Here is a 19153-nt window from a genome sequence, read left to right as displayed (position 1 = left end):
CCTGCTGGACACCACAGGAGGGGCAGTGAAAGACTATGCTTCTCTTTTTGTATAATCAGTGTAATGAACATTTTTAGCCCAAAGCTATCCTAAATATCTACAGAATAATATAGGTTGCCACCACTTTGCCTTCCTTAACCTCAAGTTAAGGGAGGTTGCACCAGCAGAGCTCCAGAGTTCCTTTCCAACATCAACCATCCTGCGATTCTATGATGACTTGAGAATTGCAAAGGCTATTGTAGCTTAACAACAAATAAAAAATAAAAATGCTACCTACAGCCTCTTTCTCCTGCCTCCCTATCAAAAACATGGTAATTCCACAACAGCAGTAGCTTTCTTTTTTGCTTGAAATGAACATGAGAATAAATGAGGGGATGAGGTAAATGCAAGCAGAGATTTTAAATTGGCTAACATCTAGTGGGCAAATCCTTAGCAAATCTTTTAGAACCTGCATAAACCTGCAAATAACATTTGTCTGTTGTTTTTTTTTTTTTTTTTAATTTTAAATTATTGCTTTATTTTTCAAGTGAACGTGTTTCATATCCTCAGCAGCAGTAAACAGCTGTAACATCTTCCTAAGAAGAATAAAAGCAAACAGACACACTGGGCTTTTCAGACGTAGAGCAATAACCTTTGGCTGTACTGGCTGAGTCTCCTCTTCCTCTACAGTAATCCATGTAATAGAAAAAGGTTCCACTTCTATTCTAAAGCCTACTTGAAAGTAGATATATCTTTTTGATAGTTTGCTTCAGTCTTTTGATAAAGACATATTAATCACTTTTTCTTTGGCCTGAGAAGTACGTACATCATTCTTTTTGTCTCAGCAATTGTGAAATTTGTAATCTCTCTTCTTCAGTAAGAGTGGGGACAATTGCGTCTAGACTCCAGTGAGTAACCACTGTGTATTTATTTTCTTTCCAACACTAATGAAGTGATATATGCATAATTCTAATTCACATTTTTCCAGTGTGTTAGCAAGCGTGATGCTAACTGCTTGGCTGTTCTGTGGAATCTCAATTGAAAGCCTCCAAGCTGCAAGTGAAAATGCAAACATCAGCTTTCTGAGCTGCTTTCTGACTATCTAGAGGGTGTCTCAACTTGTAAAGATAGCAAAAAGAGCAAGTAAACTTTCTTTTTATCTACTGCTGTATGGGAACTGTTGAGTCACAGCCTGAACCACTGATCAACTGAGCGAAGGACTGAGTCAGTTGTGGGAGCACAGGTGAAGGCAATTCAGCTGTGTGACCTCCTAGACCCCATTTAAGGGCTGACTGCCACTGGGGAAGGATTTCTTTTTGGAGGTCCCTCCCTTGTGGAGTCTTTCCTGTGAACCTAGATCTTTGGATACAGGTGAGCATTCCTTTCCTGTTTGTTTCTTTTCCTATTTTCACCACGATAATCTTTTCAGCTGTAACACCAACTGTAACAACCATTCAGCTGAATAATCAGAATTGATAGGAAATCTTTTCTTCTTTTTCTACTTTGAATTAAAGTAAAATGTGGTTGTCTACATTTTCTTTCCAAAGAAATAGCCTGAATCAAATCTCAGAGAATAGTGGGAAGGTAGAGAAGTAACAGGCGGGTTTTGAATGCTTTCATTCCAGCAGTTTTTAACTGTTTCAGTTTCAGGTCATGTTTGTTACTCAGTTTCAATGAACTTAGGTTTCCAAAGAAGAAGTCATTTCTAAATTAGATACTGATACCTCCTCTTAGAATATAAAAACTTTTTTTTTTCTTTGTAAGTATAGAAAAAAAAAATCAAATCAGTCTGATTCTTTTTTGAATCACATTCAATTTAAATGAAAAGGCATTTTCTGATAAGAATTCCTACACAGATCCAATAGCAGTCTCTTCTGATGAACCATTAGCAGTACCCGTGTGATCAACAGCTTTCTGTCATCTACTGATTTGTCCTCTGCTTTTCACTGTTATTCACAACAGTGAAAAAATCTCCTGCTGAGACATACCTATTTAAATTTGCTGTAGCCTATCTACTAGTAAAAAGGAAAGGAAAGGAAAAATGAGGTCCAGTCATTGACTTGTGAGATTTTCATCGGGAATTGCTTTGCCTTTGTACAGAGCATACTACAACAGTCTTATAACTCAAAGGAATGGCAATAACAGAAATACACAGTAAGATAAACTGATGAATTTCAGTTTATATAAATCTCAGATATTTTTTTCTGGTAATTGCACAGTTTCTGTTCCTCAACCCAAATACCTTAAATCATAATTGGAAAATCATTAATTAGTCATTAAGAAGAAAAAGAGTTGATTAACTTCAGACAGTCAACTGTTGTGATAACTGGATTGAAAACTACTCAACACAATAGGAAGTGTTACGTTCAGTTCATTTTCACTTGTATCACTCTCTGAAAAACAAAATGTTAAATTTTTGGGGGCTAAGGAAAAAAAAAAAAATCAGTGGCGGTAGATGTCTGTTACATCATAGCTGTTTAAATCTTCTGACAAGGAAGCAGTTCTAGCATGCTGATTAGTTATTGCCTGGAACTTGTCCAGAAAACCATTGCTATGGAAGAACTGTGCGTCTATGACTTGTTGTGTGGCATGACAGTCATCTCACATTCAGCAATACAAGACCAAAACATCCTTGTTGGAGGAACAGCCCATGAGGTCAGGAAGGTGAACCTCTCCAAAACATGTTTAACAAATTAGTCATTTGTTGTTCCTTTGCAAACAAACAAACAAACAAAAACAAACAAAGACAAACACAAAACAAAACCCAACCCAAAACTGGCTAGAGTCTTGCAAGCTCTCTGATGCACTGGAACATCACCTGGCCACTTTTAGCAATGCGACAGGTATTACCAAGATGGCATAAGAGAAAGAGCTGCCTGTGCTATCTGGCATGCACATGAGCATTGTCCTGCTGCAAACCTTGTTGGCGCTGCTGGAGATAGGAAATTGTGTGCCAAGTGCAGTGGGCTTCTGACCACCTAAATTTGTGTGTAATTTGGCACTCATCTCATGCTGCATTCAAATCAAGCAAACTGTCAGAATCAATAATGGTGAAGCTCAGGAACACACATTCAAGACATAGTTTGTGTGTTTGCATCAGCGACTGAGCTGCCCAGACTTCAAACAAGGCTCTCCAAAATGTCAGTGATCAACAGAGCCAGGTGTTCGCAAGTGCTTCTAAAGCAATTTTGCCTTTCAGATGTCTCCTGTCTTGCTGCTAGTGGATTGAAAAAAATGTGAGGGGAACTGTGCTTTCTCCCTCACCAATAGTATGGATGCTTAGGCAGTGCACGTAAAGGCTTTCCTTCACATCTACAGTGTGGCTGAAGTAGGCACATTCCCACACCAAAAATAGCCAGTTCCTGAGCTCATGGATGTAAGACTCCTAAAGCAGCAGGCAAAGATTAATGCATAAATAAATATTAACACCCACCTGTCTATGAAAGTAGAGTTTATCAGCTCTCAGACTTCAGCTATCCCAGTGCTCTGAGGGAGAAAGAGCAGTCACTCTAGTGAAACATTAGTGAAACATCTAATTACTCCCCAGTTATGCTGTTGACAGGACCAGCTTCTTCTCCTCTTACAATTTAGAAAGGCTTCAAGGCTTTTTCTTTTTTTTTCTGAATTGAATGAGTTAACGGTAATGCCCAAAGGACAATAACATCATCAGAGGTTGCCAGTCAACAGTGTGTTTTGGCTTCCATCACGTGGTGCTGGGAGAGGCTCTGGGAGGCAGCAGAGCTGGAAATGTTCCTTGCAGGAAATCGACAGCTCCTAGTCTGGCTTACCTGCAAGCTCCCACTGGGACTGGCAGGAAGCCCCTGACTGGGGATCAGGATCTGCTGTGACGGTTTTTCACAGTGTGTTCCTTCCCCTGAATTAGTGCCACAAGCAGATCTCCAGGGGCAGAACTGTTGTTGTTTAGCCTCTCTCTCATTTCCTTCTTCCTTTGCTGTCCAGTGTAGCATTATAATTTTCAGTTGCCTTCAAAGAGATGTCTTTAATAAGGGACTCTCTGGATTTTCAGTGCAGTAAACAAATTATGGGAAAGTAGAGCTCTGGTCAAAGTGGCAAAGTATCCTTCTGGTGTTCAAAGTGCTGTCATTCCTGTGCCAAACAGAAGAACTCTGCTTTTCCTCTCAGTCCACAGGAGAAATTTCTGCTGTAATTATGAGTGAGCTGTGCGCTAATAGCCCTAATCGATTGGGATTATCCCTTGGCTGGGACTAATCTCATTAGCTATGGAAGATGCCTGAGAACAGTGGCTTTTAAGGTAGCATCCCAATCTGTTCTTGAAAAGATGGAAATAAACTGGGAAAAGGAATAACGCGTTTTCTTTGATGCCAGATTGCTGTAATGAGGGACCTGACAAACACAGAGGACTGTAATGTGTTTTGTGGCACTGAATTCACAAAGTATTACGATGTGTTTGATTTCAGATATGTATTTGCTTAGTAAGTTTGAATACTTGCCCCAAGATTTTACTTTCATACAAGGCAGAGCTTTTCCCTTTTTTCAGCACTCTGTGGTTGGCAATCTGGATGACTCCATAGCCAAGACCATGAGGTTATGAATAAATAAGTTTTTATACGTAGCAAATACTACAAAAAATTTACAAGATATGGGATTGCACAATCTTCAATCAAACAAGGCATTGTTGCTTATGGAATTGTAACTTCTAATCAAGTTGGTCTCAAAGGTAGGATCAAATAGTTTTCTATCCACAATATTTAAAGAAGCAGTGCTTTGTTCTTAGGATTCATGTTGGAAAGGGTGACATTCTACTATGGCACTGGCTTACTGTCATGTGGAGCCCAATTCAGGGCCGACTGTTACAGTGGTGAGACTAACAACAGCAGCACAATGCAGCAGTCAGCATTTCTGTGTATCTGGTAAATCCCATTTCATGAGGGGGCCAAAGTTTCCAGGCATATGCACAGATCAAGGCTGCAGTAGTCACTGGTGTAGGTCATGCACTGAGGTTGAAAATAAGCTCAAGTGTCTTTCAGGATAGACATATTAAAAAGTGGTCCAGCTTGTCATTTTATTACTTCTTCTGCAGCACCACTGATATTAACCTACCTCTGCTGTTCTTTTCCTTTAGAATAATGAATTGTATAAACTCATGGGGATTTAGACAGAGCTTAATAGCCCATAAAAATAGGACAGAAAATTAATGCAAAATATTCCTCAATGTATTGATATTTGAGGAGAGCACAGTTGGTTGAGATTCTGGACACTTAAGGACTTTCAGCCAGATTTTGCTGTTATATAAGTAGAGATTGATCACAATAGAAAGATAAACTGTTTGTGTTGGTCAAGAATCAGGCAGTGCATTGTTTGCATCAAACTATCACAACTTTTCAGCAGGTGAATATGATGCTGATGCTTTTGAAAATGTGCATTCATGTTATGTGGTTAATAGACAGCCTTTGTTGATATGTACCTGGGTTTGAAATCTCCATTCAAATGATTGAAATGTTACTGGATGATGAGCTGTCAGTGCCTATTCCTAGAAATAATCAGGTAAGGCTAGTGGTGTGTTTCCACCTGATACAAAATGCATATATAGTATTCTGTCTGCTGGCAGTCAAATTGGGAAGTGTATGGCTTACTTGGGACCCTCTAACATGTCAGGAATCACAGTACTCATTTCCTCCTCTTCATGTTATCCATCTTTAGTGACTTTCTTCTGTGACAAAAGCCTTCATCTGCAGAAGATGCCACTTGATTTTGTTGGCTATGCTTGCAATCTAGGCATCTGGACCACCGTTGATTTCACTGGTAGAGATCAAGGGGCAAAAAAGATATCTTTGCATTAGCTGTCCTAGCAACTAACAACTAACTAACAACTAACTTTGCAGCAAAGATGGAAAAAAACCACTTCCAGTGAATGCGACTACTGCTTTTTGTTTGCTTCATTTCTGTGTTATAAACAAAGACTGAACAAATGCTGGAGTTTTTAAACTGTATTTTAGCCAGTGCAGCAAGACTGTGACATCATTTTGCTTCACACATTTTCCTGAGGGGATGTTGACTAGGCTGGCAGCCCATGCTGAGATTATGTTCTGCTTAAGCTTGTTCACCTTCACAGTATCAGTAAAAGAAATCCTGAGGACTGTGACAGTGTGGACACCGTCATGCTTTCATCATATCTGAATTGTCCTTACTCTGAATTCTTTTCAAGAATTAAATGTCTTCTCCAACATAGTCTCAAGGCAAAGCTACACTGTAAAGCTGAGCCAGGACATGCACTCCTTTCCGATGTGCTGTAGAAATACTGTGCTGACTTAATAATGGTATTTCCATCTTTGACTCCAGAACCTCTGAAACCACTTTGTTATCAACCCAGAAGTACAATCCTTAGAGCAAAGACCAACAGAGTTCTCTATCTGTGAGGGCAGCATAAGAGAGCTGCTAATACCAACACAAATTAGTCCTTGCAAATTAGTACAAAAGTTGGCATGAAGATTCAGAATTTTATCTTTACTACTATGTTTTCAGAGCTACTTCTAAATAGTATATGGTTTATACTATAATCACAAACTGCTATGTGTTAAGATCTGCAAAATGTTATGGCTTCAGCAAAGCCAAGCTCCAGCAGAGGCTGAGCCACGTACATCGTTTCCATGAACTCTCTTAAGCATCCATTTGGGAGCCAGAGATCACTGGAACCCAGCCAAGGAGCCATGCAGCCACTTCTTGACAACACCTCCTGGTAGGAAGGGTTGAGTAAAGTGACTCTAAAAAGAAGGCAAGTATCTGATGGAAAGTATTAGTCCTATTCTGCAAGGTCAGGTGAGACATCAAGATAGCATCTGCTGTCAGCCACATTCCAGGATGGGTGAAATCAGCCCAGGGCAAGGCTCACAGAAGGGCTGATGTGCAGCAGTGGGCAGAGGAACAGAATGCTCGTCATCCAAGGGGCACCTAAGAGAGCCTGGCTCAGAGAGGACACCAGGGAATGAACATAGTTCTCAAGGTGGCACAGTCTCAATTTACCAATAAGACATTTTTGGGACCTGTGGGAAGGGGAGCTTGGTACTGCAGTCCTGCGTTGTGTGGAAGCCCAGGCCAAATAGTAAGTCAGAAGAGTCAAACAGCTGGATTCACTTAGGCTGGTTTTTAGATGCCAGTGGTGGTTGTCTGAAGCAAATTCTCAAACTCCAGTCCCTGTCAGTTCTTTGCAAGATGAGCAAGGGAGACCCGAAGACCAGATGGAGCTGGGGGAGAGATGTCACAGTGTTATCTCCACAGAAGGAACAGCAGAAGACAGGGTGATCACAAACACATGGTGTTTCCCTGGCTGAGCACAGAAACCCATCCTCTTCAGAAACTTCACATTTAGTGCCTTAGGGAGTTTTCAATGCCACGTTTCTGCACAACTGCCCCTCTTCAATGTATGTGAATTGAATCTGTCTGCTGACACTGACACCTGGATATCAGTTCAACAAGCAGAAGAAATCCTACCTTCCTTGTAAAGGAGGTATTCTGGGATACAATACATGTGGGACTCACACCTAGTTTGGTTCATCAGGGCATTTCGTTCATACAGCCTTTTCCAAGATTGATTAAGCAATGGTATTACTGATTAAGATCTCTATTCTGTCACAGGTTTATTGGACTGATTTTTTGCTCTGTGCACTCAGGCAGTGTTTAATGTCTACCTATCATGCTATTTCTATTGTCACATAAAGTGAGTGAACTGGGATTGGTACAACTTGAGTAATTGCTGGAACCAGGAACTACTTTCACTCAAAATAATCTGTTTGGCCATTAGGGTATCACGTGGTTAAAAACACCAAGAGCCCTTTTGTTTTCACGTTTTCCACCTCGTTATTCATTTTTGCCACTGAAAAGATATGACAGCAGGCAGGAGCTGTACTGAATGATTACAGGGTCCAGAATTGTATCACTTTTTGGAAAGTGAGTCTAATGGGTAACTTGTACTTTAAGTGTGTCACTCGTCAGGACTGGGGAATGCTAATGCAATGTATTCCAGTAGTTTCGGGTGCTGTCTTTCTCTAGTTTGAAAAGCAGAAACAAATCTCTGTGCTGGAAGGAGGTGACAGTGTTTATCTTATAGCATGTATTTTTAAATAAAGCACCGCAGAATATTCCTCTGGCTGTATGCGTATACTGAAAGAGATACTAACACCTTTCAGGTGTTAGCAGCTCTGCTTTTGCTCTGAGGCACAGGAAGCTGTTGAAGTGTTTGGCCAACAGTTTGCCTTGTGTCTGGCCAGTGTACAAAGCCACAGTGCACATCTCTTGACAGCACATAGCCTCTCCAGTGCGTTGTAAGGCCTCTGGTCAAGGTGCATGGGATGGGCATAAAGCCAAGGGGAGTGAAGAACAGTGGCTGCACGTCAACAGCACAACATGGTATCGGACCCTGGTAGAATGTCTTGTGGCAGGGCAGTGGGTATCCTGGGTACTCTAAATGTAGGAGAAGATATCCAAATTAAGCACACTGTTCCCTAAAGCATGGAAACCATTTTTCTTTTTTGTAGTAGCAAAGACATTCTTAATATTCCCCTCTGATAGAAATACCCAAAATAGCTAATTTTATATCATTTAACACATTCCAACTACTGACTCACTTTCCACCAGTCTCCTGCAGTTTTCATTTCAGGTGGGAATTCTCACTTTGTCTCTCTGCACTTCTGTTTGCTTTTATGAGGACATTCATTTTCTTTTCCTTCTAACCCATTTAAAAGGTGTATCAGGAAAGTACAAGTGTTTTTACTGAGATTTTAAACTGTCCAGAGGAACGTTTTGCACAAATGCTCAGAGAAGGAAAATGTTCTCATCGTGTTGTCCGTTTTCTTCCTCCAACCTCCTTCATTCTAATGTGCAGTACAAATTTCAAGGAAAATTAATGCTGTTAATTCTTTCTAGTTGTGACAGATATCTCCGAAATATGTCAGCCCAATGGACAGCTAATAGTGTAACAAGAATCTTTGAGTACTAGCAGCAAATTATCTGTAGATAATTTTCACAGGTTTTTGGTTTTTTGTTTTGTTTTGTTTTGTTTTTTTTAAGAGCCAAGTGTTCTTTTAAGCTTAGTAAATTCTCAACCTGCCAAGCTAAACATTCGAGACAAGGAGCTACTTGTCCGATGCAGTTCTGCTATGGTGGTACACCCTGAGCATTCAAGCAAGGCATGCAAGGCTGTGAAATGAGCCCTCAGCATGTCCAGGGCTGCTGGGGCATGCAGAGCCTTCACTCCCTTTCTACGCCATGCCCCTGTGACATGACAGGTACCTCCAGGGCCTTATTTTAAAATTGTTTTGTGGTTGTGACTTTGTCTGTAAGACGGTTTTCACTCCTGTGGGGAGAACAGGTGTGGTTAAGATCTTGTTCTACACTTGAAAGTCTATCTATGCAAGAACGCAGCTCTGTCCTCTTGTTGCTCATGATGTTTCTGCAGCCTCTGTATACCAGGTGGTCCTTCCTTCTCCCTCGTCCCTTTGCATTTGCAATCCCAGATGAAGCCTGGAAGCTCCTGAAGGTCTCCAGGATTGGAAGAACAGCAGATCTGCCATAGATTGTGGAGGTGGCTGTGCTCCTCTTCCCTTCTCAGTCCCCAGGTGGTGACATTTAGGTCTTGGCCTCTGGTTCTAGTCAGGGAGCAGTTCTGTTTTCTGAGCTACTTGGAGTTTTGACACTACACAATAAATCCATCCCCAAGGCAGGGCTCAGGAAGTGACTGACATCAACACCGCTCTCCTGGAATGGTGAGGCAGGAGCAGGCAGGGTTTTCTTCCCCCTCTCAGGGGCTGGTGCAGCTGCTGTCCTCAGCCCACTGGTGGGCATAGTGGACATGCACAAGAAGGCTAATGTGTATTCTTGAGTAAAATGGCCTTTCAGATTTCCAAATGCAGTTTTATGTAAGCCAGATGCCTAACTGATGCTTTTCCTTACTTCCTCCCCATTTTACAGAATTGCAGAGGTTGGAAGGGACCTGAAGAGATCATTTAGTCCAACACCCCTGCTAAAGCAGGTTCCCTGCTGTAGGTCACAAAGGAAGGTGTCCAGATGGATCTAGAATATAATATCCACATAGGAGACTCCACAATCTCTCTGGGCAACCTTTTCCAGTGCTCTGTCACCCTTATTGTAAAGAAGTTCTTCTGCATGTTATTACAGAACTTCCTATGTTCAAGTTTTAGGCCATTACTCCTTCTCCTATTGCTACACACCACCAAGAAGAGCCTGGCCTCATGCATTTGCCTCCCACCTCCCTTTAGGTACTTATAGACATCAGTCTTCTTTTCTCCAGGCTGAACAGACCCAGCCTTTCCTCACATGGGAGGCGGTCCAGGCCCTTAATCATCTTTGTGGCCCTTTGCTGGACTCCTTCTAAGAGATCTGTCTTTTTTGATCCAGGGAGCCCAGAACTGGACACAGTAGTCTAAATGTGTTTCACCAGAGCAGAGTAAGAGGGGAGGATCGCCTCTCTCGACCTGCTGGCCACACGCTTTTTAATGCACCCCAGGATCCCATTGGCCTTCTCGGCCACCAGGGCATGTTTCTGGCTCATGGCCAATCTGTTATCCACCAGGACACCCATGTTCTTCTCCGCAGTGCTTCTTTCCACCAGGTCAGCCCCTAACCTGTACTGATGCATGTGGTTATTCCTCTCCAGGTTCAAGCATTCTTGAGTATAATGAATTTTTCTGCACTTGGGTGGATTAGGATGTGATACCCATTTCCTTCTCAAATTATGAATAGATAAGGGCCTCTCACAGCACTGAGCAGGCAGCAACAGTGCTCTTATCAAAGCTGAGGGCAGGCAAACTAACAAATTGCTCAAACTGTGCCATCTGAGCAGCAGAAAGAAACAAGATGAAAAAAGAAAGACTAAATCCTAAAAGCTGAGCAGGATGGCTTCTCTTTCTCACTCTTAAATTGAACACATTTATGCTTTATTTTTTTCCCTCTGTCCCTTAATTTCTGTTTTCAGCTTCATTAAAATGCCGGAAATTGGTGGGTTTGGAACCTACAGAGCCTTTCATTTGTCAGGATTGTTTTATTCCTGAGATTAAATAAGCACAGCTCCTTTAGAGAGGAATTCCTGCTGATAACTAAGCCAGATTATCTGGTTTTTGCTGGCCTCTGCCATAGGCACAGTTCACAGCACTGATTTTACAAGAAGGATCTCTGCACCGCTACATGCCCCGGCGTGCTGCCAGGGCTGGCTTTCCCTGTACACCTCTGCTCCCAAACCTCAGTGGGCTCCTGAAAATTGTTCTGTGTCATTTTTCTTTTCTATATTCCGTAACTGCTCTTCATTTCCTTAATGAGCCCAACCTGCAAAATGAGAAAGATGTTGCCTGTAGCACATCAGACTCAACCTGCCTATCTATGAGCAATCAATTGTCCATCCCTGTGCTGCTCTGCCCTTGGATAAAAGACTGTATCTGTAGCGGAGCATGCCTGTGCTTTGTCCTGTACTGTTTGTACCTGCAAGGACTGTTGTGTCAATGCCAAGAGTAGGTTCAACCAGCAACATACACTTTACTAAGACAAGATTATACATACATCCATTTAAAAAAGTGAGATTTTCTTGAATGTATTTGCACAGGAAATTGTAATTTAAAACATTTTTCCTTTGCACAGTTGTTTGTTCACTTGCACCTCTGTGATTATAGCCACCTCTGTTCTGTTAAAAAGGGCATGTATCTTTGCCGTCTATAATCCGTGTGTGTATGAAGCCTGACAATTAAGGCCAGACTAATTCCATGTATTTGCAGAAGCAGCCCTACAGATGGCTGTTAATTTCCCTGGGCATCCTTATAAGCCAAATATGTTTCTGTTATTTTATTTGCAAAATAAACACTATACACTTAATTATATTTGATGTCATAATTTCAGGTTTTTCTTTGGCTTACAAGGGCTTAGGGTCCTCAGGCTAGCTGTCTTGATTATCCAACAGCAGTTCTGTAGCTGGAGGTAGTGAATTATGCTTGAAAACATGCACACCAAATGCAGAGCGTTTTCTATAATAAAGTGAAAAACACACCTGTACACTGAAAAAATGTGGGTTTTTTTTCTAAAATGGAAAGCGTGAAGTGCCATTCAAAGCATCTGATATTTTATCTTCCTGTTGAATGAATGAGAAATGTCTGCACTCCAGAGGAAAATCATGAGAAACACCACGTGCAGTGGAGCAGGGCAGAAGTTGCTTCCACTCTGAATGTTTCCTTAATTTCCATTAACATTTGAAGTAGTTCTAAGGGCAGAAGTGACTTCCAGCAGGCCGTGGGGCAAGTAACAGTATGCTTGGGGCTGAGCCCTGGTCATTCTTAGCCCTCTCTGCCCAGGGGACCAGGGGCATGCTCATCTCTGACTGTGACCCCAAGTCCTGTGATGAAAACCCCCAAAACTCATCCCTGATTGGCAGCCCACAGCTGGATGCAGGCAGCCAGGTCCCAGCAAATGCCTGAAGCAAACCACTGTCCACAGGGCTTGTTTTACAGAGAGTTGTCTTTCGATCCCATCTCAGTGATTGTTTGTCTTGGGCAGCAACTGTGTAACAGAAAATTTGGAGGTCCGAAATATGTATGGCATAAATAAAGTTCTTCAGATGAAGTTTCTGCAATGGAAAAAAAAAAAAAAAAAGAAAAAGAAAAAAAAAAAAAAAAAAAAGTTTCCTGTACTTTATATTGCATATTTTACAATGTGGTGCTCACTGAAGGAAGCAGGTAATGATCTGATGACTGTTTACAGGATTGAAAGGTACTTCGTGTGCATAACAAATTTGTGTCTCTCAGGTTTTCATATTTATGCTTTGACTGTTCCTCATCAGGTTTCTGTATGCATTTCTGGAGGGGTCTTTTCTGGTCTGGTCCAAGCGCTGCTGAACTGCTCTGATTTGTTGGATGTGTCACTGTAGTTGCAATGCTTTGCTGCTTTTTTTTTTTCTTTTCCATTTTTATGCTCTGAAAGTAACATCTTTTTCTTTATCTTTTTTAAAGATAAAGACATTCCCTGCTGATACATCTAATCCTTTTTTCGATCCTTTTACAACAGTACCACAGTTTTCTGTAAGTAGAATGTGCAACTGAAAAGTTGTGTATTTAACACAATTCCAAGGAATAATTTAACAGTATTAGAAACATATGCGTTAAACAGTCCTCAAAAAAAGATAAACTCCAAGCAGACTTTAGAGTGCAAATCTGTTAAATATTCCCATTATGCAAATAATGAACGTGCCTGCATTCAGATATTGGTGCATACTGGACAGAGGACTAAGAGTCAACTGATGAAGCTCACTGCTAATGCAGCCAGTCCCCAAACACTGCTCCGCTCAGAGCTGCTGAGGGCAGCACAAGCTGCGAAGCTCAACCGCATCTTTCCAAGGGTGTGGGATAGATGACTTAGTCCTCTCTCTAGCGACTGCATGGCCTGCTGCCTGAAACTGCCTGCTGTGCCATCACAAAAAGAAGCCGGATTTTCACCGAATTTGCATCTGAATTTTGAGGAAGAATTATAGTTAGCATGTTGATGACTACAGTGGTATCCTTGTTTAAACTCCTGCGTTTACTTAATAACCCGAGTCAAATATTAGACTTAATTCTTACTAAACTTTCAGAGATGGTGGGATTTAGAGCTTTTGGTAAACTGTGTGTGAGTATGAACAATCATTAGACAACTCGAAAAGAAGCCCAATCCAAGCCCTACTTTAAAGGTAGAACATTATGTAAAAAGTGTGACAAAATAATCTACAGGTAATTCAGAGAATTTTAAAAGATTTTTGAGCACTTAATATAATGCAATATGGGATGTGGAACTCTGATTATAACCCTTCCCATTCTTTCCAGTATGAGGAGTGGTTCTGGTTTGTAAGCAACGTTCCCTGCCTCTAGTAGTAAACCGCAGCAACTTCTGTTTTGTCAAATTACATCGACAGAATCAAGCATTTCAGACTTCAACCATAGCTTTTACTGCTAGCAGCAATCTATATCCAGCACAGAATCAGAGTAGTGTAACTCACTGCTGGGCCATATGCACTGACTGGCTGCACTTACTGATTTAAAGAAAGAGGCTTTTCTTTCACAATAAACCTGATCATAGGACTGGATCTAAATGCTGCTTTTCCCCAGCAAAGTATTTGAAAGGTAGAGTTAGTCCTGCAGCTGGATATCACTCAAGTATCCTCCAGACATAGTCCCTGATGGCTACCAGCATTTCTGACTCCAGTTCCTTGTTTTGTTTTCCTTTTCCCTGCTTCCCCTTCACTTTTTCTTATTTATTCATTTATTTTGCTTGGAACAGAACATTGAAATGTTATTGAGGTCATGGCTTCTACTTTTGTGGTGTATCTGCAATGATGTTGAGGAAAAAAAGCACAGAATTTTGTTTCCTATAATCTTTAAAAAGAAGGTTCATGCCAGGAACCCCTCTAAATTTCAGAAATTTCAAGTAGGCTTAATGGCCGTACTGCCAGTGGGTAGAAGTCACACAGACTTAAGTTAATGGAATTGTATCTGTTTAGACCAGCAAAATATTTTTTTCAAACATATGTATATATGTAAATGCATACATATATAAAAAGATGCATGGGATATGTACAGTAAAACCATTATCCCAAGCAAACACACTTTAGGACTCAGGACAAATCTTTAGCATGTGTAATTTGCCATAGCACTGCTGTTTCAGTAGGGCTGGGAGAACTTACATCAGCTTCACAGGTAGTGCTGCTGCTCATACTCATCGCTTAGAGGATGGAATACCAAAGTGATGTCCCTGTAGCCTGTCAGGCTGAGCTCTAAAAGATGAGTGAGGGAGGAGTCTGAACAGGATATATTAGCTAGTATTTACACATAAGATTGACTGGGATTAAGGAAGGAGACTTTCTTTAGTTGCTTTTACTCTTTCCATTTTCTTAATTTCATGGAATTGATGGAATTCCCGTTGCTTCAGAGCTTCTCTTGGAGCACATCACATGCTTTTAGTTGAAACACGAGCAAGGACATGCTAAGAAGGACAGAAAGAAAATGAACCTAATACAGCTATGCTTTCCTAGGCCCAAATAATTGTACCACTGGTTGAATTTCTGTTTTTTTTTGTTTTTTGTTTTTTTTTTTTTTAAGCATTAATGCCATGTGGCTTGCAGATTTTGAGGAAAAAAATTAAGAAAGGAAATTTGCTATTTACATAGCTGGATAAATATCATATGCTCCCTTATGATGGTGACTTTTCTTCCTCCCTGCTGCAAAGTCTGAACAGAAGTTGCCATGATAGAAATCCAGCAGGAGTGCACCCCAAAGGTCCCAAGGTACTGGCAGCCTGCAGCTGCTCCATGATCTTCCCAGATCACACATACAGCTTAGTGCTACCCACTGTGATTTGGCACAAGAAAGAGTCCCTGACAGTAAGTTGTGAATGCTGACAGCAGAGTTGGCCGCTCCACGAACACGCAGCTTCGTGCAGCTTCGTGCACTGCAAGCTGCAGCCTCTCCTTCTCTTTATTAGCTGCTGGTATTGAGGGTTTGGCAATGAACAGGACTGAAGTGAGCAAGAGCAGTAGAAGCTAATCTACACTCTTTTCTTTCCCTGTCTGTGTGCATCTTTTGTAGGCAGAGTTCACAGACAGCAAATTGCAGTGCTGTGCGGTGCAGTCATCTCCCAAGCTTTCGCCGGTACCGAAATCTCCTGTTCTGAGATCCCTGGCAGAGCCTGTGCCGACTCCAACAGTGCAGACAATATACATGTCACATAAACCGATATCGCTGGCGGACAGGTACTGTGCAGCTCTTTCACACTCTGTGCATAAGGGAATTGGTGAGATATCTCTTTTTCTGTCTTAACTGCAGTGGGGAAAGTTCACCTTCTTTCTAAAGTGCCTTTTTACCCCCGATACCAAAAGATTTTCAGTTGCTTCTCGATACTCAGAAGAGGTGGGTTTTGTAGGGAAGTAACTAGACCTCACATCTCTGAGGCAAGAGAAACAAAAAAACAAAACAAAACCACAAGAACTTAATTAACTGCTGCAGCCAGCAGTGTACCATTTATATAGTCAATGGCCTGGAGAGAAAAGGTTGTGCAGATTTTCCTCAGACAAGTCATTTTCCCTGAACTACGGTTTTCCTTTAATAATTGCTATATTCCAATTTGTTTTTTGATATTAAATGTCCATGGGGGGGAAGCTGAAATTAAGAAATATCTGCCCTTCTAAATAAAAAACAGACACCGGTTTTCTTGTTTTCTTACTTTGTTCTCTTGGGGTTTTTTTGTTTCGGTTTGTTGTTTTTTTTTCCTGTAATGTCAGCCTACAGTGATGTTTCTTACAGTTTCTCAGAAAAACAAGCCATTCCATCTTTCCACTGCATTCAGTTTCTATTCCTCCGTCCTATCAGTTTTGCACATTGGCTTCTTATTTCACACTTTAATCAAAGCTGAATTTCCCAATCTGATGATTTACTGAATACAAATGTAGGAGTGGATATACTCAGTACTTTTGGAACACAAAAGGTCTGAAGCTTATGTCGAATAGAAAAATATTTCCTTGGCATTATGATACGTTAGATGCTTCAATTTTGGATTTCCAGTCAATTCCCACTATCATTTGTTTAGTATTTTTGCAGATACTGGTTTAATTGCACCTGCACACTTGGTCAACACTTCTAACTCACCTTAAAATGTGTTGTTACAGTGAAAGTGTAATTGTGAAGCTGTAGTGCTAAACTAAAAGAGGGGAGATTTAGGTTAGACATTAGGAGGAAATTCTTTACTCAGAGGACAGTGAAGCACTGGCACAGTGTGCCTCGAGAAGCTGTGGGGATCCCATTCTGGGAGCTACTCAAGGCCAGGTTGCATGGGGCCCTGGGCAGCCTGAGCTGGTAAGGGCAGCCCTGCCCATGGCATGGGGTTGGAAATGGGTGATCCTAAGGTACTTTTCAACCTAAGACATTCTATAATTGTATAATTGTCCATAATGGACAAAAACTGGCAAAATGTCTCCATAATGCTTTCCAAGCATTAGCCACCGAATCCTCAGAACAACACAGTAAACTGTTGCTTTTCTTCCCAATTTTTGCTATTTATTAGAAATGGGACCAGCAGCTCAGGGCACTCCCAGTGAGAGATTTGGTGTGTGAGCAAGGACATCCAAGCTCTGCTTCCCCTACCCTGACCTGTGCATGTGAAGTAAATTCAGTGTAGGTGGATGTCTATCCAACTCACACATTGCTGAGGAGCAGAGGGCTGTAACACCGTTCTTTTGAGAGCTGGCATTTACTGTAGCTGTTTTGCTTTATTTTTTGAGTCCTCATCCAGCTCCCTTTGAAATCGGTAGCCTTTAGCAGGAGTGAGGTTAAAACATAAACAGTTTAACCATGTGGGTTTTTCTGTGTCTTTCTACTTGCTTCTGTTTGCTCTTCAGAAATATCAAGCTTTTGAATCAGCCATCAGTTATCAGCCTTTTCACTGAATTGAGTCTGACCTTTTTCCCCCTCTTTTGGTATTTCAAAAATGTTAATTATTTTAAATTGAAATCTGAGACTTATTGTGTTTCCCATAATTGGCTGTTTGTGCATTAATTACACAGCGCTGAGACTCTGAGGCGTGAACTTGAGAGAGAGAAAATGATGAAAAGACTCTTGATGACAGAATTATGAAATTCTCGCTTCCGTCTGATGGAGAATGGATTGGGGCCTTTCATGTGCCTTCTGTCTGTTTACATTCCTCTGCTTCTGTGTACTCAACATAATGCATCGGGAAAACGTGTGATATTCCTGACTCGCCTGGATTCACCACGGTTGGTTAAAATTCAGTCTTGGCTAGACTTTAACTTGAAGGAGTTCCTTTATTCGTTTGCTGCTGGGAAATAAACCTTCAATCCTTTCTCTCTCCTGAGATTTTATACTATTAACACAGTTAATTTCAGGTTTGGTTTTGGTAAATCTAGGGTAAAAAGGATCAGCAAGGAGCAAACTGATCTCTATTGGGAAACACTGTTCTGTACATATGTTAATAAGTGCACAGAAATTAATGTTATGCAGAATATTTTGATAGTAACATAGAAAATATGTCATTTTGTACAACTGAAAATTGCAATGAGCTACTGCTATTTGTTAAAGAACCGTTTTTAAAGCAGAAGAATGATTATTACTTCCTAACCCCAGGACTGTTAGTCTCCACAGAAAAACGAGTGGCTGTCTTACTAAATTCCTAACCTTAACCTTTACTCAGAGATACAAATAGCTGCAGGGGGAGGACACCTCTCCACACAGGTGTACGCACCCAACACTCCCCATAGTCTGCCTTCTCAACCTCAACCTGAAACTAAATCTTACTTTATTTCCATTAATGATTAAGAAAAAAACACCAGTTGTTTAAAGCAATTTGATACTGACTCTCTAGCTTGATACTGACTTTTTGTAACTTGGTGGGAAGTTCTAGCTTCCCCATGTTGCTGGGCACTCAGGCTTGCCCACACATAGATGGCTCCAGCTACAAAGCTTGGGCAGCACGAGTACAGCTAGCACAGCCAGGGTGCTTCCCCTCTCTGATTCACCTTCCTGCTGCATTGATTTATCGATCACATTAAAAATAATACAAATAGTTTGTGGAACAGGGTTGGGTGGGTGTTCTCATTAGCAGGACCGCAGCTTCAAGGAGTGTGTTGTGGTATACAGGTAATATGACCAACAGTTTCCTAAATTTTAAAGAGCAGTTCTCCATTTCCCCCTGTCCAGCAGTGCAGGGTTGCCTACAAAGCTACTAACAACTGACTGTCAGCTACGAGATACTATTCCAACAGGAAAGCTTTTGTGTGTTTTGTATGGCTGAAGATGTATATTTTTCTGTTACTCTGTACTCTGTGTTCTCTGGTTTGTACTAAGATAAAAGATTGTCCTTAATTTGATACTGATTACGATGGCTTTATCTCAGCTTAACCCGTTTGTTTGTGTGGAGGCTGGGAAGTGATTGCTGTGAGACTGAGTTTCCTTCAGTTAGCTTGTGCTCTTCTGCCTTCTCTTCGAGAGGAGAAATCTTGAGAGCATCACATGACTGTGGATTGCAATGTTAGAGGTATAAAATGACTTGTCTATCTTAGATTTACTGGGACACGAAATTAGCATGAGGCTTCCCAGTTAAAATCCAGCACCCCAAACCTTTCCGGTTACCGGTGAAATGGGGACAAATAAACAGTACAACTGTG

At 41.2% G+C, this 19153-nt stretch overlaps 1 protein-coding gene and 1 long non-coding RNA gene across 4 annotated transcripts in view; both read left to right on the top strand.

Moving 5' to 3' along the window:
- The window catches only part of EPB41L4B (erythrocyte membrane protein band 4.1 like 4B), a 164814-nt gene extending 145958 nt beyond the window's left edge, over positions 1-18856 (top strand). For 2 of the 3 annotated variants that reach the window (XM_052704243.1, XM_052704241.1), the window contains 3 exons: positions 12963-13031; positions 15567-15730; positions 17537-18856. In XM_052704243.1, the coding sequence (XP_052560203.1) occupies positions 12963-13031; positions 15567-15730; positions 17537-17606 (303 nt within the window). In that variant the 3' untranslated portion in view covers positions 17607-18856. The remainder of the gene's footprint in view (positions 1-12962; positions 13032-15566; positions 15731-17536) is intronic. The other variant, XM_052704242.1, reaches the window with a different exon arrangement.
- On the top strand, positions 748-8098 carry LOC128091217 (uncharacterized). Its single transcript, XR_008211301.1, has 2 exons — positions 748-1350; positions 5662-8098. It is a non-coding gene; the product is annotated as an uncharacterized LOC128091217 (long non-coding RNA).
- Positions 18857-19153: the final 297 nt, after the last annotated feature.

Source organism: Tympanuchus pallidicinctus, unplaced genomic scaffold, assembly GCF_026119805.1.
Source record: "Tympanuchus pallidicinctus isolate F22 unplaced genomic scaffold, pur_lepc_1.0 scaffold5, whole genome shotgun sequence".
Lineage (NCBI taxonomy): Eukaryota > Metazoa > Chordata > Aves > Galliformes > Phasianidae > Tympanuchus > Tympanuchus pallidicinctus.
Note: the sequence above shows the minus strand (reverse complement) of the source record. Positions and strands in the feature narration are given on the sequence as shown.